Source organism: Rhinoraja longicauda, chromosome 3, assembly GCF_053455715.1.
Source record: "Rhinoraja longicauda isolate Sanriku21f chromosome 3, sRhiLon1.1, whole genome shotgun sequence".
Lineage (NCBI taxonomy): Eukaryota > Metazoa > Chordata > Chondrichthyes > Rajiformes > Arhynchobatidae > Rhinoraja > Rhinoraja longicauda.
In genome coordinates, this window is record NC_135955.1 from 89,449,243 (window position 1) to 89,475,070 (window position 25,828).

General features: G+C 44.3%; 1 protein-coding gene across 1 annotated transcript in view; it reads left to right on the forward strand.

Moving 5' to 3' along the window:
• The first annotated feature begins 4,604 nt into the window (after positions 1 to 4,604).
• Positions 4,605 to 25,828, forward strand: part of hmgcra (3-hydroxy-3-methylglutaryl-CoA reductase a) — a 28,022-nt gene continuing 6,798 nt past the window's right edge. The window contains exons 1-18 of the mRNA XM_078396628.1: positions 4,605 to 4,735; positions 10,631 to 10,817; positions 11,959 to 12,070; positions 12,213 to 12,300; positions 12,666 to 12,750; positions 13,231 to 13,336; positions 13,610 to 13,716; positions 14,484 to 14,603; positions 16,801 to 16,961; positions 18,524 to 18,759; positions 19,168 to 19,358; positions 20,094 to 20,288; positions 20,426 to 20,584; positions 20,920 to 21,077; positions 22,844 to 22,949; positions 24,113 to 24,283; positions 24,401 to 24,541; positions 25,572 to 25,730. Coding sequence (XP_078252754.1) covers positions 10,653 to 10,817; positions 11,959 to 12,070; positions 12,213 to 12,300; positions 12,666 to 12,750; positions 13,231 to 13,336; positions 13,610 to 13,716; positions 14,484 to 14,603; positions 16,801 to 16,961; positions 18,524 to 18,759; positions 19,168 to 19,358; positions 20,094 to 20,288; positions 20,426 to 20,584; positions 20,920 to 21,077; positions 22,844 to 22,949; positions 24,113 to 24,283; positions 24,401 to 24,541; positions 25,572 to 25,730 — 2,460 coding nt within the window. The 5' untranslated portion in view covers positions 4,605 to 4,735; positions 10,631 to 10,652. The remainder of the gene's footprint in view (positions 4,736 to 10,630; positions 10,818 to 11,958; positions 12,071 to 12,212; positions 12,301 to 12,665; positions 12,751 to 13,230; positions 13,337 to 13,609; positions 13,717 to 14,483; positions 14,604 to 16,800; positions 16,962 to 18,523; positions 18,760 to 19,167; positions 19,359 to 20,093; positions 20,289 to 20,425; positions 20,585 to 20,919; positions 21,078 to 22,843; positions 22,950 to 24,112; positions 24,284 to 24,400; positions 24,542 to 25,571; positions 25,731 to 25,828) is intronic.

Below are 25,828 nucleotides of genomic sequence, written 5' to 3' on the forward strand. Positions count from 1 at the left end.
TTTAGTTGATGTTGAAACTGATAAAACTACACCGCAATCATGTTGAGAAATCTGGCCACCCACATGTATTTCTCAAACAACTATAATGTGAGGTTAATTGTGGTTACGCAAGGTCTTCCTATGATCTTCCTTAGTAATTGATTAATTATGCAGTGAAATTAATAGTTCTGCTAAATAAAGGAATTTTAAAGAATTATTGTTTCAATTGGTGCTATATATTTTCGTAATACCTGAATGTATAACTACATTTTGGTAACTACATATCATAAAATCAAACATGTAGTGGCTTGCACTGAAATAGAAAGTACTGGTTGAATTTGTGAGTTTTAAATTACTGATAAGTTTATACCAAAATACGTGAGTCGAAATAGAAAAGATGAAGATGTTTTAACTAATTGAACCCAAAAATAGTGATGTTTTGGGTCGTTTCCCTAAGCCCCAAGCAGTCTGAAGAAGGGTCTCAACCCGAAAAGTCACCCATTCCTTCTCTCCAGAGATGCTGCCTGTCCTGCTGAGTTACTCCAGCTTTTTGTGTCTATCTTCGGTTTAAACCAGCATCTGCAGTTCCTTCTTTCACACACACACATATATATGTATATTTACATAGAGAGATACGAGTATATCCTGGGGGGACAGGGCTTTCTCCATCGCTGCTCCCACCCTATGGAACTCACTACCCAAACCGTTAGAGACTCCCCCACACTCACCACATTCAAAACATCGCTGAAGTCTCACCTGTTCAGTACTGCCTTCAACCACTGAAGGTCACCTCACCCTACTGTCTCCTTTCTCTGTTCATTTATTTATTTACTTATTTATCTATTCCTCGTATATATATATATAAGAAAATAACTGCAGATGCTGGTACAAATCGATTTATTCACAAAAAGCTGGAGTAACTCAGCAGGTCAGGCAGCATCTCGGGAGAGAAGGAATGGGTGACGTTTCGGGTCGAGACCCTGCCTATATATATATATATATATATGTGTGTGTGTATATATACACACACACACATATATATGTTTGTGTGTGTGTATGCGTATATATATATATATACTAGCACAAGTGTGCCCGTTGGGCCCGTCCTCGTAGGGTTTCCATTGTAACCGGGAGGGGAGTGGGGGGTAGGGAAGGGGGAGGGAGGGAGGAGGGGAGGGGAGGGATGGGGGGAGGGAGGGGGGAGGGGGGAGGGAGAGGGGGGGGAGGGGGAGGGGGAGGGAGGGGTAGGGGAGGGGGGAGGGTAGGGGAGGGGGAGGGAGAGGGGAGGGAGGGGGGGGTGGGAGGGAGGGGGGGTTGGAGGGGGAGGGGAAGGGGGAGGGAGGGGGACCTCCCCTTTTCCCAGTACCCCTCTTTCCCCGTTGGGCCCGTCCTCGTAGGGTTTCCATTGTAACCGGGAGGGGAGTGGGGAGTAGGAAGGGGAAGGAGGGAGGAGGGGAGGGGGAGGGATGGGGGGGAGGGGAGGGATGGGGGGGAGGGGGAGGGGGGAAGGGGGGAGGAGAGGGGAGGGAGGGGGGTAGGGGGAGGTGGAGGGAGGGGGAGGTAGGGGAGGGGGAGGGAGAGGGGAGGGTGGGGGGTAGGGGGGAGGGGAGGGGAGAAGGGGGGAGGGGGAGGGGAGGGGGGAAGGGAGGGGGAAAGGGAGGGGGACCTCCCCTTTTCCCAGTACCCCTCTTTCCCCGTTGGGCCCGTCCTCGTAGGGTTTCCATTGTAACCGGGAGGAGGGGAGGTAGGGAAGGGGGAGGGAGGGAGGAGGGAGGTGTGGGAGGAGGGGAGGGGGGAGGGAGGAGGGGAGGGGGAGGGAGGAGGGGAGGGGGAGGGAGGAGGGGAGGGGAAGGGGGGGAGGAGGGGGGTAGGGGGGAGGGAGGGGGGAGGGGAGGGGGGAGGGAGGGGGGAAGGGTGAGGGAGGGGGACCTCCCCTTTTCCCAGTACCCTCTTTCCCCGTTGGGCCCGTCCTCGTAGGGTTTCCATTTTAACCGGGAGGAGGGGAGGGAGGGAAGGGGGAGGGAGGGAGGGGAGGAGGGGAGGGGGAGGGAGGGGGGGAGGGGAGGGGGGGGGGGGGGGAGGGAGAGGGGGAGGGAGGGTGGGAGGGTGGAAGGGGGAGGGAGGGAGGAGGGGGGAGGGGAGGGAGGGGGGTAGGGGGGAGAGGGAGGGAGGGGGGAGGGAGGGGAGGGGGGAGGGGAAGGGGGGAGGGAGGGGGACCTCCCCTTTTCCAGTACCCCTCTTTCCCCGTTGGGCCCGTCCTCGTAGGGTTTCAATTGTAAACCGGGAGGGGGGAGGGAGGGTGGAAGGAGGGGGAGAGGGATGGAAGGGTGGAGGGAGGGGGAGAGGATTGGGGAGGGAGGGGGGAGGGATTGGGGAGGGAGGGGGGAGGGATTGGGGAGGGAGGGAGGGAGGGGGGGAGGAGGGGGGAGGGAGTTGGGGAGGAGGGGAGGAGGGGGGGGGGGAGTGGGGATGGAGGTGGGAAGGAGGGGGGATGAAGGGGTTGAGGGGGGAAGGGGACCTCCCCTTTTCCCAGTACCCCTCTTTCCCCGTTGGGCCCGTCCTCGTAGGGTTTCCATTGTAACCGGGAGGGGGGGAGGGAGGGAGAGGGAGGTGTGGAGGGAGGAGGGGAGGGGGAGGGAGGGGGGAGGGGAGGGGGTAGGGGGGAGGAGGGGGATCTCCCCTTTTTCCAGTACCCCTCTTTCCCCGTTGGGCCCGTCCCCGTAGGGTTTCCATTGTACCCGGGAGGGGGGAGGGAGGGTGGAAGGAGGGGGGAGGGGGAGAGGGATGGAAGGGTGGAGGGAGGGGGGAGAGAGTGGGGGAGGGTGGGATGGAGGGAAGGAGGGAGGGGGGGAGTTAGGGGCTGAGTGGTGATGGAGGTTGGGATTGAGGGGGGAGGGAGGGGGGAGGGAGTGGGGATGGAGGTGGGAAGGAGGGGGAGGAAGGGGTTGAGGGGGGAAGTGGGACCTCCCCTTTTCCCAGTACCCCTCTTTCATCCACCACCAAGCCCCCTCCGCAACGACCCCTGTTGTCCCCCTCCCCAGTCCCCATTCTCAGACCCCCCCCCCCCCCCCCCCCCATTCTCTCTCTCCCAGACACACTCTCAGTGCTTTTTTCGAACACTTGCCCCGGTGGCCCACGAGCATAGGGGCCCAATGCTGATCTGTGTATGTTAAGTGACTTGCAATAAAAAAAAATACTTTAAAAAAAGATAAGTGCTTGTTTTGAAACATTCGCGGTCACATAGTGCTTCTCACTGCGATCTGTTGGTGGTGCTTTTCGAAACAATGTAGCACCCATCTCAAACAAGCATTGGGAGGATGGGAGGGAGGGAAGGGGAGGGAGGAGGAGAGAGGTGTGGAGGGAGGAGGGGAGGGAGGGGGGGAAGGGGAGGGGGGAAGGGGGGGAAGGGAGAGGGAGGGAGGGGGGATGGGATGGGGGGAGGGGAAGGGAGGGGGACATCCCCTTTTCCCAGTACCCCTCTTTCCCCGTTGGGGCCCGGTCCTCGAAGGGTTTCCATTGTAACCGGGAGGAGGGGAGGGAGGGAAGGGGGAGGAGGGAGGTGTGGAGGGAGGAGGGGGGGGAGGGGAGGGGGTAAGGGGGAGGGAGAGGGGTAGGGGGAGGGGGAGGGGAGGGGGGAAGGGGAGGGAGGGAGGAGGACCTCCCCTTTTCCCAGTACCCCTCTTTCCCCGTTGGGCCCGTCCCCGTAGGGTTTCCTTTGTAACCAGAAGGGGGGAGGGAGGGTGGAAGGGAGGGGGAGGAGGGGATGGAAGGGTGGAGGGAGGGGGGGAGGGATGGAGGAGGAGGGAGGGGGGGGTTAGGGGAGGAGGGGTGAGGAGGTGGGAGGGAGTTGGGGAGGGAGGTGGGAGGGAGTTGGGGAGGAGGGGGGGAGGAGTTGGGGAGGAGGGGGGGAGGGAGTGGAGGAGGGGGAGGGAGGTGGGGAGGGGGAGTGGGGAGGAAGGGGTTGAGGGGGAAGGGGGGGAGGGAGGGAATAGGGGGCCCCATGCTGATCTGTGTATGTTAAGTGACTTGCACAACTTTAAAAAAACTGGCAGTTGCTTTTCGCAACAATGTTGCAACCATCTCACACAAGCATTGTGATAGATATATATATATATGTGTGTGTGTATATATATATATGTAGGGGAACTTACGAGGTCTGTGTCATATATTATCAGCGGCACGAATGGGCAATGAAATGTCACACATTCTTGCAAGATTTGAATCATATATATGTATAAACATATACATTCTTGCAAGATATATGTATATATATCTTACAAGAATATATCTTACACATCTCACACATTCTTGCAAGATTTGAATATATATATATATATGTGTGTATAAACATATACATTCTTGCAAGATATAGCTATATATATCTTACAAGAATGTGTGACATTTCATCTTGCAAGAATGTGTACCATGATTGCATTGCCCATTCGTGCTAATATATTGACAGAACTCGCAAGTTCCCCGTGCGTCTGCCTGTTCGGGGCCAACCGGGAAGCAGCGAGCCGCAACCCCGGGCAGCGTATTGGTCTCTCCGCCTCGCCAGATCCCCACCGTGAGACCAGCCCTCCAATCAGGGCAGGCGTGACATCGGCGGTCGGGTGGCCCGGCCAATGGGAGCGCGGGTAGGATGGGGCGATGGGATTGCTCGCCATCTTAGGCGGTCAGTGTCGGCGAGGAGGCGGACGACGAGTGGTCAGAGACAGGCCCGGGCAACCGTGATCAGTCGCCAGCTTCGTTTTAAGTGAGTAAAATCGAGCGGCTTTAAAAAAGAATGTGCAGGAAGGAAGTGCGGATGGTGGTTTAAACCGATGATAGACCCCCACACACAGGATGCTGGAGTAACTCAGGCGCATCTCTGCTGGAGAGAAGGAGCGGACGCCCTTTCGGGTCGAGACGGTCAGTGTGACTCAGTCTGATTGAAGGGTCTCGACCCGAAAGGCGGCACCCACCCACTCCTCCTCTACAGAAGATGCTGCTGCCTGTCCCGCTGGGAGTTTCTGCAGCTTTTTGTGTCTGTTTTGCTGAGCGGTTGTTGTCAGGTGTGAAGGGGCGGCGGTGGCGGCCAGGCCCGGCGCAGTGTTGCCCGGCCTGGGTCCTGCTGCTGGAAGCCGGCGTCTGTGATGTAACTGTCCCCCTCCCCCCCGGGGCCGCAATGTTCACCCCACCCACCCCCACATGCCGGTGTACCTCATGATCCCCTGCCTGGGCCAGGAGGATCTGCGGCACCGGCTTGTCCCGAATGAAAACACCCATTCTCGTTGTGACAAGAATCATATGTCATCTCTGCGTTTAATTTTCAAAAGCTCGCTTCATCCCTCTCTCCTTTTCTTCCTGACAAAATATTTTTTTTCTTTATATTTCAAAATATACTTTATTCGTGAAATAAATATGTACAAAACTCCACCCGATGTTCTCGGAGGCTATATACATTCAATACACCAATTACACAAAACCACCCCCCACCCATGCCACACATTTGGCCCACTGGCGTGAATCCCTTCCCTTATTTTGAGGGCCTCTCCCCCCCCCCCCCCCCCCCCCACCCCCCACTCCCCCATGTCCAGTAGCGGAAGGACCAACCAAATATTAAGAGTCTTCTGAAATCTTCCACTGTGCATCTTCATCGCGGCAAGTATGGTGACTACTCCTTTATACGGCTGCAGGACTCACTTTTAGCACTTTAGCGGGTTGGGTATATTTAAAGAGTGTAAGAAGATAATTGCAGATGCTGGTACAAATCGAAGGTTTTTATTCACAAAATGCTGGAGTAACTCAGCAGGTCAGGCAGCATCTCGGGAGAGAAGGAATGGGTGACGTTTCGGGTCGAGACCCTTCTTCAGACTGAGAGTATGGGTGATCGTTGGTCAGCATGGAGTCAGTGGGCTGAAGGGCCTGGGTATATTTAAATGCGAGTCACCACGAATCTAAATATTATACCAGTTATGCAGGTGGCTGTTTTCCTTTTTAATGAGATACTGTGAGTAATGCTAAATGACTTTTTAAAATCTGAATTCAAGGTAATGAGGATGTTATTGGTAAAATCCCTTTACAATGAATATTATTTTGACAAAGTTTTTGCTTGAAATTGGTTATGGTGTAGGTGTGTAATGTATTTTAATAAATTCACTCATTCCAGACCTCAAAAAGGCTAGCAAGCATTTACATCTAGTTGTGTTTCTTTTGCACAACTATGGTGAGGTGCAGGTAGTGGGAGAGTCTGGGACTAGGCCTCGGAATTAAAGGATGCTCCTTTAAGAAGGAGATGAAGAGGAATTTCTTTAGCCAGAGGGTGATGAATCTGTGGATTTTTTTTGCCATAGGTTGTGGAGACCAAGTCAATGGATAATTTTAAGGCAGAGATAGATTCTTGATCAGTACAGGTGTCGGGGGTTATGGGGAGAAGGCAGGAGAATAGAGGGAGAGATAGATCAGCCATGATTGAATGGCGGAGTAGACGATGGCTGAATGGCCTAATTCTGCTCCTATCACTTATGACCTTATGACAAATCAAATCTTGTTTACAGCAACATCTCAGACAAAAACAAACATATTACACAAAATTTTGCAAGATTTTCAGAAGTGAAAAAGGCAACCATTGGTGCAAAATATCCTCGTGCCAGAGGTGGTCTGCAGTGTTCCCTTGTTTAGGATTAGGGTTGTGCTAATTGGTTCAAGATCCTGACAGTAGTAGGAAATGGCTTTTCCTGAACCTGTTGACGTGTGACCAACCTTCTGTGCTTCCTGCTCAATGGTAGCAACAGGATCTTTATGATCCCTTTGCACAACACCTGGGAACTTGCTGTGATCTTCATGAGCTTTATTGATCGTAAGGAAATCCGACTCCATTCATAATTGGAATTAGCAAAGTGAGGTTATTAACTTCTCGTGTTTTGCGTTAAAGCTGGTGGGTGTATTCCTTCAATACAGTTTTCCTCTTCTAATTTTTCTTTATATATTTCAATGCAATCGTGCAACAGATGGATGGGTAGTTGTCATTGAAGATTTGGTAGAATACAACATATATTAAGTAAAGCTTTTTTCTATTTCCTGAACATTACTTTATTTGGCCTTTCCTCTTTGTCACACACAGATGAAGTGGCCGTGTCAAGATTTCATATTGTATAGTATAATTTTTGTTGTGCAGAGAGAATTTGCATTATTTTTCTTTGCATTATTTCCTCAAAGTTTTAAGTAGCTGTCAAATATGTCCCTTGGAAAGTTTTGAATCTTTTTTTATTTTTGTGGAGGGGGGGAGAGAAGAAAGAGAGGAAATAAACAATTGACATAATTTACAGTGATCCCATGGAGCCTCTTTCCTCGAAACGTCACCCGTTCCTTCTCTCCGGAGATGCCGCCTGTCCCGCTGAGTCACTCCAGCATTTTGTGTCTTGTTGAGCCTTTTTCCATGCTACATAATGATTCTCTGGCTCTTCAAGTCTGCACTGACACCCAACCTTTAGATTAGAGATACAGTGTTTAAACAGGCCCTTCAGCCCACTGACTCCATGCTGACCAACGATCACCCATACTCTCAGTCTGAAGAAGGATCTCGACCCGAAACATCACCCATTCCCTCTCTCCTAGATGCTGCCTGACCTGCTGAGTTACTCCAGCATTTTGTGATACCCATACTCTAGTTCTATTCTACGCACCAGGGACAATTTTATAGAATCAATTGACCTACAAACCTGCATGGCTTTGGAATGTTGGAGGAAACTGGAGCGCCCGGAGAAAACCAATGCGGTCACAGGGAGAATGTGCAAACTCTGTACAGACAACCCCGGTAGTCAGGACCCAAACCTGGGTCTCTGGCGCTGTAAGGCAGCAACACTTCCCGCTGCACATCTGTGCCACCTCTAATTCCTTTTCTTTCTCCCCATGTTTGTGTCACGTACCCTCAGATTCTACACTAGGGGCAATATACACTTAACTTAATACCTCAGCATTTCTTTGGGATGTGGGTAGAGATAAAAACATCCATAGGAACCCACATGGTTGGAGGAAGGTTATACAAAACTCCATACCGACAGCATCAGAATTGAATCCTGGTCACTCGAGCTGGGAGGCAGCAGCTCCACTGGCTGAGTCTCAGTGTCGCCCAGTCTGCAAAATAATATTTAGCAGAAATCACGAAAGGGTATTGTTTATTTTAACCTCAACGTTTAACTTCTAATTCTAAGGAAGGAGCAGTAGCTGTTTTGTTGGAGCAGTCACCGTGTTCTGAACCGGCACATTTGTTTCATTCAAAAGTTTAACATTTATATCAGTGTCACCACCTGCTTACTGGGTGCTGTTTGTAATATAATTTGCTGTAACAAAAGAATGCTTGGAGTGTGTCATAGTCATACTGCATAGAAATAGGCCTTTCAGCCCATCTTCCCCAAGCCGGTCAAGATGGCCCATCTAAGCTAGTCCTACTTGCCCGCGTTTGGTCCATATCTCTCTGAACTTTTCCTACCCATGTTCCTATTTTTCTCAAAACTGTGCACTACTTTTAGTAGCATTGATCTTCAGTCTTGTACCAGTTTCTTAGTTCTGCCATTTTCTTGTTATGTTATCTTGTATTCCATTGTAAAATTCCTTAACATAAACTTTGCATTACTGTACTATGGCAACTAAATATCCACAGGATTATCTAACTATTAATGAAATTTTATTCACCTCATTGTTCTTTATCAACCAGTTATATAATTTGCTTTTTAAAAGAGCACATGAATTCTAGTTCTTAAAGAGTCATGAGAGAGAACCTGTAAGCGTATATTTTTCGAGCATCTTTTAATACTTTGTGATTTTTATGATTATCAGACATTATCAGCCCTGTTTGGCTGCTTGTTTCAGTATATTTACAGAGAGGGGCAATAATGACTTTCCTCAGTCCTGTCGTCCCTGCATTTATTGTGATGAATCTTTGCAGTTCATTTTTCTGTGTGTTAAAATCGTGCATGTAATGAAAAAGAGGGAGTTGATAAAAGAAGAATGACGACGGTATCTAAAAAACTGAATATGGAGTTAAGGATACAGTAGTCCTCGAATATTCACTTTCCCAATAGTTTTTATTTTCTGGCTATCAAATGTTTAAAGGACTTTCATTTTTTTCTCTTCAGTTTATCAACTGAACATTTAAAAATAATCATGAGAAATTACCCATTTTATGATGATCTGGTTGCTCACAGCTAATTGCATAACCCTTAAAGCCTAGTAGAGCAGTACAGCACAAGAACAGATCCTTCAGCCCACTATATCTATGCTGAACATGATGCCAAGACCACATGCACATAACACATGCCTTCATTTGTTGCATATATGTATGCCTATCCAAAAGTCTTTTAAATTCTACTAACGTATCTGCTTCAACCACCACCGTTCAAGGCAGTCATGACCCTCTGTTTTTTTAAATATTCCCCGCACATCTCCTTTAAACTTTGCCCCTCGTCTTAACTTTTTGATTCATTCAGAGGCAATGCTGTCATGATCAGAAAGTATTGTCCATCCCTTTATTGGTCTTGAAAAGGTGGAGCTGATTTGGTACTTGAGCAACCGTAGTCTGTTCCGATAGGTAATTAATGACAGGCAATAGAAAGTTGCAATATACACCCCTGCCTGCAATTTTTAAAATGCTGGTTAATACGCTACGATAGAACTTTATCCCAGGAGGGAAATTAATTTGCTGACAGTCATAAAAAACACAAAATGCATGAAACATGAAAATAAAGTGTCTAGTGGCAAGGCTTTGGGGATGTGCAACGATTGAAGGGAGGGGGGGCGGTCTCCGTCTCAGTCTACCCCACGATAGAAAGGGGAGGAGTTGTAAAGTGTGATAGCCACAGGGAAGAAGGATCTCCTGTGGTGTTCTGTCCTGCATCTTTGGTGGAACCAGTCTGTTGCTGACGGTGGTACTCGGGTTGACCAGTGTGTCATGGAGGGGGTGAGCTGTATTGTCCAGGATGCTCCGCAATTTGAGGAGCATCCTCCCCTCCAAAACCACCTCCCAAGAATCCAACTCCGCCCCGCAGGACGGAGCCAGCCTTCCTGATGAGTTTGTTGATCCTATTGGCGTCCGCAGCCTTCGCCCTGCTGCCCCAGCACACGGCAGCAAAGAAGATGGCACTGGCTACCACTGATTGGTAGAGCATCTGCAGCATCTTACTGCAGACATTGAAGGAGCAGAGCCTTCTCAAAAAGTACAGACGGCTCCGTCCCTTCTTGTACAGGGCCTCAGGGTTCCTAGACCAGTCCAGTTTACTGTCCAGGTATGCTCCCAGGTATTTGTACTCCCTGGTAATCTACACATCCACACCGTTGATGGAGACGGGACAGGGGTGTTCATCTCCTCCGAAAGACCACCAGTATTGAGCTGCAGGTGATTCAGCCCACACCACTCAACAATGCCGTTGACTACACCTCTATTCAGCTTCCCTCCCCTCACTGATGCAGCCCACAATTGCAGAGTCATCTGAAAACTTCTGCAGGTGGCAGGAGGCAGAGTTATATCTCTGACGTCCGAGGTGTAGATGATAGTTGGTGTTGTGCCATATTCCCTTCTGAAGGTAATCGCTGTTGATTATTGAAATTGCGATTGTATTTTTTACCTTATTATTACAATTACTAATTATGCTTTCTTCAACTCTATTAACAGGTTAAAATAACAAAAAAGGAAAATGTTGTCCAGGTTGTTCCGTATGCATGGACTTTTTGTCGCCTCCCATCCTTGGGAGGTGATAGTGGGAACAGTTACAATCACCATCTGCATGATGTCGATGAATATGTTTACCGGTAATAATCAGATTTGTGGGTGGAATTTTGAGTGTCCAAAGATCGAAGAGGTGAGTCAGCTATGATGAGTACTAAAAATTCCTCTTCCTGTTACTAATTTAAGCAAATTAGTTAATTACCCAGATTCGTCTTGGAACAACCTTTGATTTCTACTTTTGCCAAGGGTGCTTCCTCTATGTAGTTGAGACAGATTGTCAGTCTCAAAGATCATTCCTACAAAGGATTAATTTGAAGATTGGTGTTGACATTAGTTTTTAATTTAAACATGTTTTCCTGAAAAGCTGCATTTGACAATCATAAAGCAGAATTAATTTTAAGCTCCTCATGTTTGTTGTTGAAGAATTTGAAAGAAAAACAACTTTTTATCTAACCTTTTTGTTTTAATGCAGTTTTAATTCTTTCATTTAGATGCTCTATCTGAACTAAAAACAGAGAATGCTGGAAATATTCAGTATGTTATGCAGCATTTTTAGAAAGAAATAATATATTAGACAATAGACAATAGGTGCAGGATTATGCTATTCGGCCCTGAGATGCTGCCTGACCTGCTGAGTTACTCCAGCATTTTGTGAAATAAATACCTTCCAGATAAAGTAGTAATTTACTTTGTGTTGATAATTTTTTGTACTCCTGTACTCTCTGCATTGCAGAAACCAAAGGCAGCTTGGTAATCCAGTTTCTATTAGCAGTCAGTCAGTCTTCAATATTGCGGTGAGGTCCTGTAGACTTTCCTGAGAGCCATTGCTTGATAATACAAATGACAGAGGCTAACTTCTGTTATGATGGGGTTTACATCAAGATGTAGAAATGACTCCTTCACGGAGTACTAACTGAACATGGTTGCAAAAGCTCCACTCAAAGAATATTGTTGGGCCCTTCCATTTTGATAATAGCGATGTGTTCAAGATGCCTCCTCCCATTAGCTGCTTAATTATCACCTCCACTTGGAATCGATGGGCATATAGAAACTGAGAATGGAATGGAGATTTTCAATAATTTCAGATAACTAGCATTTCCAGTTTGTATTTGAACTTGCCATTTCTTAGGAAGGGTCACCAAGTGAAATCTGTTTTCTCTCCACAAATACTGCTTGACCCACTAGGTTTGCAACTTTTTCTGTTTTAATTCCAACTGATTTAAATGTTTGGGATGCAAATAATCACTCTATTAATGTTGTTCTTGTTTTCTCAGGAGATATTAAGCAGTGATATCATAATCCTGACTATCACTCGCTGCTTTGCAATCTTGTATATATACTTCCAGTTCCAGAATCTACGCCAGCTTGGTTCTAAGTATATGCTAGGTAAGGTCCAAGCACATTTTTGAGTTAATGGTCAACAACTCCATCGAATCTAACTTAAACTTGTCTGTTGCATATTATTAATTACGTTTACCTATTTTCTCACATTCCCTGCCACTGCATTTACAAGTTGATCTTTCTTTAGGTATTGCTGGTCTTTTCACCATCTTCTCCAGCTTTGTTTTCAGCACTGTTGTAATTCACTTTTTGGATAAAGAACTTACTGGTCTCAAGTGAGTACAATTATCTTTAAAATCTATTTTGCTTCCCATGAATGTTTTGGATGTATATTCAGATTGGTTCCCTTATAACATACTTTTAGGCCAAAAGTTAGACACATAATGTAATATTCATATGCCAGTACAAGCTGGATAGCAATATAGTTTGGTTAATCTAAGTTTTGTAGTATGGACTACTTCAAATGTGTAATTTACATTTTTGGTTTATTAAGTAATGAGGGTGGTAGATGTCTTAAAAGTAGTGTCTCGGCTTCTGAGTCAGAAAGTTACGAGTTCAAAATATCTGCAGATCTGAGATTCCTTTTAGGTTCACATGAGCATTTCCACCAAAACTAACTCCCAGATTCCTTTATTTTCAGTGAGGCTTTGCCTTTCTTCTTGCTATTGATTGATCTGTCAAAAGCCAGTGCTTTGGCCAAATTTGCACTGAGCTCTAACTGCCAGGTAATGTGCTAATTTCATACATTTTACAAATAATGCTGCACAAAAAAAATTAAAATAATTTGGTGAATCCAATCTGAGCGGTAGATAAAGATAAACGCAACTACTTTTAATTCTGATAAAAGTTTTATCCTTCACATCTTGGTATTTAATTAGTCATGTGTTTAGGAAAAAGTCAATAATGTAGCTTATTTGAAGATATTCCATAGGTAAACACAGAAGAATTAATAATCTTTTCTTCCAAGTAATTCTTATCACAATACCGCTTGTTAACGATTCCCTTTATGTAATTTGGTTTACCATTGGGAATGTTTTCCCATTGGGTGAAATAACAGTAGTTACTTTTTTTCCTCTAAATTTTTGTTTTCCTGCAAGAATATTTTTTAATATCCTATTCTACAAAATGCAACTGTGAAATTTAGGAGAGTTTGAGAATCTGGGGATCTGCCAAGTAAACTTTCCTAAATGTATTTTCAATAACAGGATGAAGTCAAGGAAAATATTGCACGTGGAATGGCTATTCTTGGTCCTACCTTCACTCTTGATGCTCTTGTGGAATGTCTTGTGATAGGTGTTGGTACTATGTCTGGTGAGTCTCACTAATTTCATTTCCTTACACCTTTGTTCCTCTTCATTGTACGACGTTTAAATGCAGTTTTGTTCTGAGGGAGTACTCAACTTGACGTGATCCCAGAAAATTTACCAAGGGGAAGTTGAGATGGAAGGGTTATATCATTTAGCAGTGATTTTAAAGTTATGGCACGTAAACTCGCTCACTAGCACTCCAATATTAAATGTGTGGAAGGAGGGAATATTAACATGTTATCAGCATTAGTGAAAGCCCCTTAATCTCTTCATTTAGGTGTACGCCAGCTGGAAATCATGTGCTGCTTTGGCTGCATGTCAGTATTGGCAAACTACTTCGTCTTCATGACATTCTTCCCAGCTTGTGTCTCTCTGGTATTGGAGGTAAGAGTGGCAGAAAGATTTTCCAAAACTGTTTGTGATTTTAATGCTTGTTAAAATGAGCTTCTTTGGGGTTGCGCAATTGATATCTAAACAAAGATAGAAACCTTTTAGCAGCTTGCTCAAGAAATATGAAGCTGTGCCATCGTGATAAATTATATTTCTTCCATCAAAGTGTAAGAATCAAAGGTCTTTTATTGTCACGTGTACCAATGAAGGTACAGTGATATTTGTATTAGCATACAGCCATACTAAATAAAAGCAACAAGACACATAACTACATAAAAGTTAACATAAACATCCACCACAGTGGATTCCACATTCCTCACTGTGATGGAAGGCAATAAAGTCTAATCTTCCCTCATTTTTCTCGCGATCGAAGCTCCTGCGGCTTGGAGCTCCCGAAGTCTGTCTCTAACCAGGGACCGCGGGCTCCACGATGTTAAAGTCCACAGGCTCCCACGGTTGGAGCTCCCAAAGTCTGTCTCCCGCAAAGGCCACCAGCTCCTTAATGTTAGGTGGCAGTGCAGATGGGGGTACGATACGGGAAAAAAAATCGCATCTCCGTCGAGATAAGAGATTTTAAAAGGTCCCCCCCCCCACACACACACACAAAACAAGCTAAAGAACGCAAAAAACATACATTTAACACATACTAAAGAAACAACAGAGAAGGAAGGGACAGGCAGACGGTTGGCAAGGCAGCCATTGCGGGCACTACCCGGTGGATAACCCGGTCATGATAATTAAAAGTGAAATTTCTCCAATAGCTTTCCCGAGAAAGTCGAGAGGGCCGTCCAATTTGGCAGCTTGGGCATTTTGCTCGAGTTTTGGAGGAAGAGGAAGATAACAAACCAAACCCCGTAACGCAGAGGGTGAAAGTCATCATGGTCAGTATTGAAAGCCATCTTTGGTAAAGTGTGATAACTAAGTGTCAAAATCAGCTTTGCAAAATGTATGTTGCATCAGTTTCTGATTTCTAAGAATATTATTATACGATGATTTCTTCGGAAATGGTTGAATCACTAAATTAGGTGTGTGAATATTTCCAAGTATTCTGCCAGCAGATTGTTGTTGACTTGCGTCACTTTTTTGTTTTACTTGTTGCTCAGGGTGTGATTCACTTGTTGCCAAACCCTAAAAGTTCTTGCTACTGCCTTAACCTGCTGCTGTGCTTCTGGTGAAAGTACATCGAGTGCTGCTGAGCAGGGATTTTTTGGATTTTGTCAGTGACACCGAAGGCATTGTATTTCCATGTCGGATTCCATGCGGATACGTAATTGTGAGGGTGACATTGCTGCTGTTGCTCCACCCATCCTTGTTACAAACTACAAAATTTGCTCCCTCTGTACAATTGTACCCCAGAGGGTGCTTTCTGTGTAAAGAAAAGTTCTTGATTCTACGTGCTGGTCACCTCCACCAATGTTGTTATGGTCAGAGGTATCTGTTGCAGAGGGACTAGTGAGTAAAAGGACATGTAGGTTTATCCTTTGCTATCGTGCAGGAGGTGTAGTGGTAGAGCTACTGCCTTGCCGTGCCATAGTCCTGGATTCAATCCTGACTACTGGTGCTTGTCTGTACAGAGTTTGTATGTTCTCTCTATGACCTGCTTTTTCTCCAAGGCCTTTGGTTTCCTCCCACACTCCAAAGACATAGGTTTGTAGGTTAATTGGCTTGGTATAAATGTATCAATGTAAAATTGTCCTTAGTGTGTGTAGGATAGTGTTAGTGTGCGGGAATCGCTGGTTGATGCTGACTCATTGGGTTGAAGGGTCTGTTTCCATGCTGTAAACTAAACTAAATCAGTCACAGACCCAGTCTGGTAGTTGTGTTCGGTATTTGACCATCTTGATCAGTGTTGATGCTATTAAGCTGCTCTTGTGGTGATTATTGTAGTTCCCCACTGAAGGTAGTGCTCCTTTTTGCCTGTGTGTAGAATGATGTCTGAAGAAGGATCCTGTCCTCTTTCTGTAGAGATGCTACCTGACCCGCTGAGTTACTCCAGCCCTTTCTGTCCATCCTCCTTGATACCTTTTAATCCGTATTTGTTTCTGGCCCACTCCAAGTGTGGTGCAGCTGAGTGCAAAGCAGAACGTCAAAAGTCAGAACTCTTTGAAATTTATGAAAACTAACAAACAACACATAACAAACAAATAGTTTTAATATTTTACATTTGTATAATAAGCAAAACTACAAAATGTAATGTATAATGAGCAAGATAAAGTGCTGGAGGAACTGGGAAGGTTATGCAGCATCTGGGGAGGGCATGGACAGATCACGGGTTGGGACCCTTCAGTCTGAACTATTCTATTCAACCAGTATAAAGAGGAGAGGGGATGTGGCCAGACAGGCTAGTAGGTGATAGGTAGACCAGAGTGTGGTGAAGGATGACTGGTAGATGGAGCCAGATAGGGAAAGAGAAGGGGTTGAGTTGAAACTTACAGATGGATGATATTTGGAGGCAGACAAAACAAACAACAAAAAGGCAGGTAAAGGGAGGGTGAAGGTGGAGATTTCTAGGAAGATTATAAGCCGAAACACGTAGACTACCAGGCATGGAATGCATAAAGTAAGGAAGGTGATAATGAGAACCATTAGAAAAGAGGTGAGGTGCTGATAGAAACAGAACCAAATGGAGGAGGAAGAAGCTGGTGGGTAAAATGTGAGGGCAGTGGATGGATAGAACCAGGAGGAAGAGATTGTTGTTGTTGTGGGTGGGTGGGGGGGGGGGGGGGTGCAGAGGAAAGGGGACAAAATTATGAAGACCAAAGGTGGATTCTAGGAGAGGGCAAACACACACTCGGGAGGTGAGGTTTACCTGAAATTGGATGACAGATTTCCTTCCCTGGAGCACGTTGATGAACCAGCTAGTTTTGAGGTCACCATTACTAGGTTTTCCTTTGAAGTTTATTTCTTTGAAAAATTGTTTCCACTTTTGAAACATGTTGTGGTTTTCTTTTAAAATTGATTTTTGATTTAACTTAAATCCCACGGTAAAATCCATGGTAACATTTTGGTGATCAATATGTCTATTGAACAGTGCTAATTGTGGAAGAATGAATTGTTTTTATTTTGTGTGTGGTCCAGTCTCTAGGATTGGTTCTGGTTCACGCTCATAGTCGCTGGATAGCAGAGCCAGCATCCGAGGACAGCACCTTAGAAGTACCCAAGTCAGTAACAGGGCTGGATGAAAGTATGCCAAGACGAATCGATCCAGAAGTGCCACTGTGGCAGTTTTACCTTTCCAGGTAACCGAACAAATAACCTTTTAAACCAGCTGCCATCTTGTAGATTGAACAATGACATGAAAATAAATTTAATAATCATGCTAATTTTAGATTAAAAATGAAGTTGCGACATAGTTTGTTGTTGGATTAACCCATTTTGAAACCTTAAAAATCAATAATTTTCTTGTAGAAACACCAAAAGGCAATTACTGTTCTAGCTATTACACAGTATTAAACATTTTAGTTTGAGATGCAGCAAAGGAAACCGGCCCTTCGGGCCACGAAGTCCGCATCAACCAGCAATCCCTGCACACTTACACTGTCCTACACACACAAGGGACAATTTATAATTTAATCGTAGCCAATTAGCCTACAAACCGGTACGTCTTTGGAGTGTGGGAGGGAACCAGAGAAAACCCATGCAGGTCACTGGGAGAACATGCAAACTTCGTACAGACAAGCACCCGTAGTCAGGATCGAACCCAGGACTCCTGGATTGTATGGCAGCAACTCTACCGCAGTGCCGCCCCAGTGAGCTCAGAACGTGAAGTTGCAGTGGAGCACGGAAATGTCACCTGCTGAGCCAGATCCCAAACCAAACTTACATAGAGACGTAGAAAACAGGTGCAGGAGGAAGCCATTTGGCCCTTTGAGCCAGCACCGCCATTCATTGTGAACATGGCTGATCCTACACAATCAGTAACCTGTGCCTGCCTTCTCCCCATCTCCCTTGATTCCACTAGCCCCTAGAGCTCTATCTAACTCTCTTTTAAATTCATCCAGTGAACTTGGATGATGGGTTATCTAAATTTTACCATAATATTCTTCAAAGCATGGAGAGGCATCAGAGTATTAAGTGTTTTTGTATTTTTAGATTGGTTTTGAATATTGAATTTCCGCTTGGGATGCCAGTTTCACTACAATCGGAGTACATTTATATAACACCTTATTCTCGTACATTTTACTGTATTACATAACTGCAATGGTTCCTATTATGAAGTTGGAAATATTAAATTTGGAAGCATTGATAAACAGTAAGTGGGAGGAAAAGACTAATCAGGCTAAATCAATGCCACTTGTGGCATTGGGCTTCATGACTTAGGCACACAAGCTCAGTCACGTAATCCCTGAGAAGTAATCTGGTAGGCCAACAGATTTTGCAAATGGCACATGCACAAAGCTAAAACATGCACATTTGCCTTCTATCCATAGAAAGTAATCTATCCATAGAAAGTAATCTTTACAAACTACATAATTTGTGCCAAACACTTCCCCACCATGCTTACCACCTATGATGACACTTTCATGGAGATATGTACCTGCACATTTGCACCCCCCCCCTACCTCCCAGGACTTATTTCTACAATAGGCCCCAAGCCCCTTCTATTTACTGTGCAAATCTTGCCCTGATTTGTCTTGCCAAAATGCAAAATATTGTATTTATCTGAATTAAACGCCATTGCTGCCCATAGGACTAGTTGTTCAAGATCCTGTTGTAATAGTAGATAACCTTTATTCTCTACTATTTCTGTATAACAAAGATTTTATGCTGATTATGATTTTCTGTCTTGCAAACTGTGCAGGATGGTCAGTATGGATATTGAACAAGTAATCACCCTTGGCCTGGCGCTCTTCCTCGCCATCAAATACATCTTCTTTGAACAGACAGAGACGGAATCGACTCTCTCACTGAAGAATCCTATGTCGTCATCTTTGGTGCACACAAAGAATACTGATTGTTGCAGGAATAATATTGCAACTTCCAGATTACAATCAGATTGTACAGTTGGTGATGAATTCACCAATAAAGAAAATACAGGTAAAAAATTATAGACATGTACTTTAATAGAATTTCAACTATATCTAGAGTTTTACAGCTTTTTAAAATTGAATTTGAAGCATGAAATCGTTATTGTGAAATTTAAAGTCCTGATCCCTGGATTATTAATCTACTTGTATCTCAGATATGTTATTTTGATTATATTTCAATAATTTGGGAAAATCAGCAAAGACTACCCCCTGGAATGTTTACCACCTGCATTCCCTAAAGTTTGATCCTAACTTAAATGCTGAGAACTTTTCTAAATGACACTTTATTTCTGGTTCTCAAGTATTACAAATATTGTTCTTGTATATGCATTCCTGCTAATGCCTTTTGAACGCATGACTTATTGTCTTATTGTAATCTTGCTAGTACTTAAAATTAAGCAGACTGTTTTTCACACAGATGAAGTCATTAAGCCTATTGAGTCTTCTGTCCCTCATTCAATCAATCGTCCATCAAAACCAAATTTTATGTTGGGAGACTTCACTCCTCCTAGCTCTTCATCTTCGGGAACACCAGAAGAGCTAGATACTGAGCTTTTGTTAGACCCAAGACCAATTGAAGAATGTTTGTCCATACTTAAAAGTACCGAGGTAAGAGTTTTTGACTTTGTTTTCTACTGGTTTTCCAATAAGGGGAAGTGGAATGGAAGAAAATGGGATTTTTGAGCTTGAACCTGAGTTTCAATGTGTGTTCACTTAGTTAAGCTTGTTGTGTCTTTTGTTGTCCATTTGGGCAATTTGTCTGTAATCTGGTAGTTCCAATATCATTCCTGAACAGCTGGGGTGCCGGAATGGCTGCTGGAATTTATGACAATTAAAGCAGATGGCCCAATGGTGCAGTGGTAGAGTTGCTGCCTTGCAGCACCAGAGACCTGGATTCGATCCTGACAACTGGTTCTGTCTGAGGGAAGTTTGTACATTCTCCCTGTACCCGTGTGGATTTACTCCAGGTGATCCCACATCCCAAAGAAGTGCAGGTTTTTAGGTTGATTGGCGTCTGTAAATTGTCCCAGTGTGTAGGGTAGAACTAGTGTAAGGCTGATCGATGGTTGGCGTGGTCTCGGTGAGCCGAAGATCCTGTTTCTGCACCACATCTCTAAACCAAACTAAAGATCAAGATGCTATTGGAATTGAACTATTGAAATAACCTTTAGTGAGAATTATAAAATGAGTATATTCTGGAGTTAACATTAAGAAGTTAATGTTAGTCTTTGTCTTTTTTTTCTTCATCTGTGGGATGATTTGTTGTAAATTTTAGCAGAGTGTTTAAATTGAACAATGTAGGATCTTGTGAAATGGGGTTTGATGTTTTCTGATTTATAACAGAAAGGACCAAAATGCCTTACTGAAGCTGAGATAATTCTCCTGGTGAATGCCAAATATATTCCAGCATATAAACTGGAGAACATGCTGGAAACTCCAGAGCGTGGTGTATACATCCGTCGCCAACTGCTTGCTCCAAAGCTCCCAGAGCCCACTGCACTGCACCTCCTTCCCTATAGGGACTACGATTACTCGTTGGTAAGTCAGACCTGTCAGCGTTAACGGTTTGTAATCAGAATGAATTAAACTAGTTCAACGGGGTGGAATCTATGACGAAAGTTGATGTTTGGAGTCTTAATTCTATTTTTAATGTGTGTGAATCCTTGAACTTTCAGGTCGTAGGAAGTTGCTGTGAGAATATCATAGGCTATGTGCCTATTCCTGTTGGAGTTGCAGGACCACTTTGTTTGAATGGGAAAGAATTCCAAGTGCCCATGGCAACCACCGAAGGCTGTCTGGTGGCAAGCACTAACCGCGGTTGCAGAGCAATTAGTGTAAGTATGAACTGTAAATTGCCTGCTTTATTGCACAAGTGCTGTGTGGTTGAGTGCTTCTATGCGTCAATATACTTTGCGACGTTTGAAGTGTGTCAGGGAAGGAATTGAATGTTATAAGTGATAGGAGCAGAATTAGGCCATTCTGACCATCAAGTCTACTCCGCTATTCAATCATGGCTGATCTGTTTTTCCCTCTTGACCCCATTCTCCTGCCTTCTCCCCGTAACCCCAGACACCCTTACTAATCAAGAGTCTGTCAATCACCACCTTAAAATATCCGTTGACTTGGCCTCCACAGATTTCCATTTTAAAAGAATCCCTTTCAATTTTAGCTTGGCGGTGGAGCACGGAGTTGTGTGTTGGCAGATGGAATGACAAGAGGACCAGTTGTGAGACTTCCAACTGCCTGCGAAGCTGCAGAGGTGAAAGCGTGGTTGGAGAGCTCTGATGGTTTCCAAATTATGAAGGAGATGTTTGATAGTACTAGCAGGTAAAATTTTGTATATCTAAGTTTGAATTTGTATCTTAAAAAAACGACTAGCTTTGCTGATGCTCATGAAATAATAATTTGGGTTGCTGCACTCGCCCCACAGATTTGACTTGATGGATAGCATCCGTTCCTCTGGGTCATTGCGTCACAGTTGTCAAGTTCCACTCCAGTAATGAAACGGTGGTGAAATATTGGTGTTGTTTTTGGATAACACCTTTAAACTGAGGCCCCTTTCAAAACATAAGATCATGACAGCGGGAAACGAGCATTTGGCCCACCTAGTCCCTACCTACTAGGTTGGCATACTGGGCTAGTCCCATTTGCCTATATTTGGCCCATATCCCTCTAAACCTTCCTATCCATGTATCTGTCCCAATGTCTTGTAAAAGTCATAATTGTTACTGCTATAGCTTCCTCTGGCAACTCCTTCCAGGCACTGACTGACCCGAGTGGAAAATATTTACCTGAGGTCCCTATTAAATCCCTCCCCTCAAAACTTAACCCTCTCACGGTTTACAATTCTCTACACTGAGGAAAGTACCGTGAAAACAAACTTTATCATGCTGTAACTTTCTCCATACCATTTGGTATTTCATTCTGGCATCTCATTCCATTATTTCAAAGGTGAAAAAGTGTTGTTTTTGGTATCTTGTCTGATGCGTACACTTCAAATATCACTTAAACCTAATACACGTTGATATGATATTGCTGTTTTCAAGGATCTGTTGTAGACAAATGTGCTGCTGCATTTTAACATGATTGTAATTGAGAAATAGGTCGGGGACATCCTCGGTTAGAAAATCTGACGGTCTGAAGGAGGATCTCGACCTGAAATATCACCCATTCATTCTCTCCAGAGATGCTGCCTGCCCTGAGTTACTCCAACATTTTGTGTCTATTTTTGGTTTAAATCAGCATCTGCAGTTCCTTTCTTCACACTGGGTCAGAAAATGCACAATACTAATACAAGAATGTTTTGCCTTCCAAATATCCCCATCCGGCTAAGTAGTCACTGCTTGTTAACAGAAATCTACTTGTGTAATGATTGGAGAAATATTAAAGTTAACAATATGAATAAGATGACGGTGCAAGGAACTGCATATGCTGGAATGTTCTGAGCAAAACAAACTGCTAGAGATCAGGCACGCACAGCAGGTTTGCGCAGCGGAACAGCGAATGCCTTACAGCACCGGAGACTCGGGGTTAATCCTGACTATGGGTGCTTGTTTGCACTTTCTCTGCGTGACCTGCGTGGGCTTTCTCTGAGATCTTCGGTTTCCTCCCACACTCCTAAAGATGAACAGGTTTGTAGGTTAATTGGCTTGGCATAAATGTAAAATTGTCCCAAGTGCTTGTAGGGTAGTGTTAATATGCGAAGATCGCTTGTCAGCGCGGCTTGGTGGGCCGAAGGGCCTGTTTCCATGCTGTATCTCTAAACTAAACTAAATATGTGGAGTGAATAGATGGGTGATGTTTTGGGTTGAGACCCTTTTTCACACTGGGGAGGGGGGGGGGGGGAAGATAGCTGGAAAAGAGGTGGGGGCAGGAATTTGTCTGGCAAGTAATGGGAGGAAATGGGTGAAGGGGGTTTGATTGGAGTGAGTGTCAAAGGCTGGAGTTCAAAAGGATGTCCGATAAGATGTTAATAAGATACTGTAGGTAAAGCAGCTATTTGCAATTTCTTAATTTCCTTTACATCTATGTGTTTTGTATTTTCAAGATTGCTCTCTTATTATTGCGTACTCTTTTATTATTGTGTTATGCAGGTTTGCCAGGCTTCAGAAGTTACAGATTGCTCTCGCCGGTCGCAACCTCTATATCCGCTTTCAATCCAAAACTGGGGATGCCATGGGCATGAACATGATCTCAAAGGTGGGTTCATGTTTCCAATAAGTATAGACCAATTGGGAAAAAGAGTGAAGAGAGAATTCAGGATGGAAAATTTAACAGATGGAACCAGTTCTAAGCTCTGTCAGTGACTTGTAAGAGTGGAGGGTAGGAGAGAAAACAAGCGAGGACACAGTGCTGGGGTATCTCTGTCTGAAGAAAGATTCCGACCCAAAATACCACCAATCCATTTTCTCCGGTGATGCTGCCTAACACACACTGAGTTACTCCAACACTTTGTCTTTTGTCAACCAGTATCTTTCGTTTCTTGATGTAGGAAAGAAAACAAGGTGGTCTTTGATCGGATAAAATGACAAAAGGCTTCTGATATTGACCCCAGGGGTCTGGTTTTGTTCCTTATCCCAAAGTTGTGCTGGTTGATGAGTAAATTTGCTGTAAATTGCCCCTAGTTTTGATAGGTGGCAGGAATATCGGTGGAGTTAATGGACATGGGAGAGAGAATGATAGGGAACATATGACTAGTGTAAAGATGTATCATAAGGTCATAAGTGACAGGATCAGAATTAGGCCATTCGGCCCATCAAGTCTACTCTGCCATTCAATCATGGCTAATCTATCTCCACCTCCTAACCCCATTCTCCTGCCTTCTCCCCATAACCCCTGACACCCATACTAATCAAGAATCTGTCAATCTTAGCCTTAAAATATCTGTTGACTTGGCCTCCGCAGCCTTCTGTGGCAAACAATCCCACAGATTCAACACCCTCTGACTAAAGAAATTCCTCATCCCCTCCTTAAAGGAACGTCCTTTAATTCTGAGGCTATGAGCTCTAGTCCTAGACTCTCCCACTAGTGGAAACATCCTCTCCACTTCCACGCTATCCAGGCCTTTCATTATTCCATAAGCTTCAATGAGGTATCCTCCCTCATCCTTCTAAACTCCAGTGAGTACAGGCCCAGTGCTGTCAAACGCTCATATGTTAACCCTGGGATCCTGGGATCATTCTTGTAAACCTCCTCTGCACCCTCTCCAGAGCTAGCACATCCTTCCTCAGATATGGTGTTTAAAATTGCTCAAAATATTCCAAATGCGGCCTGACCAGCGCCTCGGCTCTGTAACAATTTATTGTTGCCTTCTCCATTAATGGAACATCTTGTTTGTCTTTCTTCCCCCACTGAAAATTTAGGGCACAGAGAAGGCTCTTTCCAGGTTGCAGGAGGAGTTTCCAGCTATGCAGATACTTGCAGTTAGTGGTAACTACTGCACTGACAAGAAACCTGCTGCTATCAACTGGATTGAAGGAAGGGGGAAATCTGTAGTCTGTGAAGCAATCATTCCTGCTAAAGTTGTACGAGAGGTACAAAAATGTCAATCAGCTAAAGAATGTTGCATTAATTATCCACTAATTGTGCACCAACTCCATGTTTCCAATGTGAAATCTTAAACAACCTGGTCTATGTTTTATTTTCTTCAGACATTAAAGACCTCCACATACTCTCTTATTGAAGTGAATATCAACAAAAACCTAGTGGGCTCAGCAATGGCTGGTAGTCTTGGAGGTTATAATGCGCATGCTGCAAACATTGTCACTGCTATTTATATTGCATGTGGCCAGGTAGGTACAGTGATCCTTGATTTTTATCTTAATTTATTTTTCTACTAATTGGATGCATCTGTTTTTCTATATGTTTCAAACTTATCATTTGCTAATAACAGGCTGAGCATTAGTGCGGTCAGTTCAGATTTGTTTGTTTTTAGTAGCTAATGAGCGATTTTCTGTAGTTGAGAGTCTTGCCCCAAACAAGTTAAGGCAGCAGTGATCAGTATAATCACATGGTTTTGTATCAAAAATCTCCTAACAGCACATTTATTGATCTCAAGCAAAAATAAAGAGCTGGAGAAACTCTGCTGGTCAGGCAGCAAATGGAGAGTCAGATTTAGAGGGGTACAGGACTAGCATAGATGGGCATCTTGGTCAGTATGGACGAGCTGGGGCAAAGGGCCAGTTTGTGATGTGTGACTATGACGCCTGTCTAAGAATGGCTGTACAGACTGACGAGATTAAATAGCCCACTTGTGTTTCCATACCACCGTGCCCTGCGCTTCCATGTACTTTTACCATCAATGACAAACCAAGTATCTCATTTACCAGATGGTTTGCCTTTTAACTGGTACTTTTGAACAGTTGCTGCTAAAAGCCACCACCTTTCTGGCTAATATGCTAATGAACGTTGCCAAATTCCCTTACTGACGTGGACAATTGGAGGAACTTTGAAAGCTTGAAATGAACTAATTGTGGAATGGCCGATTCATAATTATGCACTGTACCGATTTTGCTGTGCGGCCCCCGTAATTTATAGGAATATAAAACGGGCCTTTACAGTGTCTCAGTCACTAGAATGATTCTTCAAAGTTTTATCAACTGACCATCTAATTACTTGAGAACTAGGATATTTCCATTCTCCTGATGTTAGTTTAGTTTTTTTGGTCTTTCCTTTTGCTATCTTTAAGGTGTTGACAGGGGAGAGGGATGGGAAATTGAAGATTAATTTAGGAATTTCATCTAATCCATAATCCTAGATTCAGTCTATTAAATTGGCAAGTTCTGCAATTCTCAGTCGGCGTTCCCCTTTTGAATGTTTCAGGATCCAGCCCAAAATGTTGGAAGTTCAAATTGTATTACATTAATGGAATCGGCTGCCACGTGTAATGACGATTTGTACATCAGTTGCACCATGCCATCCATAGAAGTTGGCACTATTGGTGGAGGGACCAACTTGCGACCGCAACAATCCTGTCTACAGGTGAGCATCTGTATGCTGTTGTACTTTTTTTTTAACTTAAGTGTAGTATTGTCATTGAGCTATTATACAGTTCTTGTACATCAGAAACATAAAGTGGG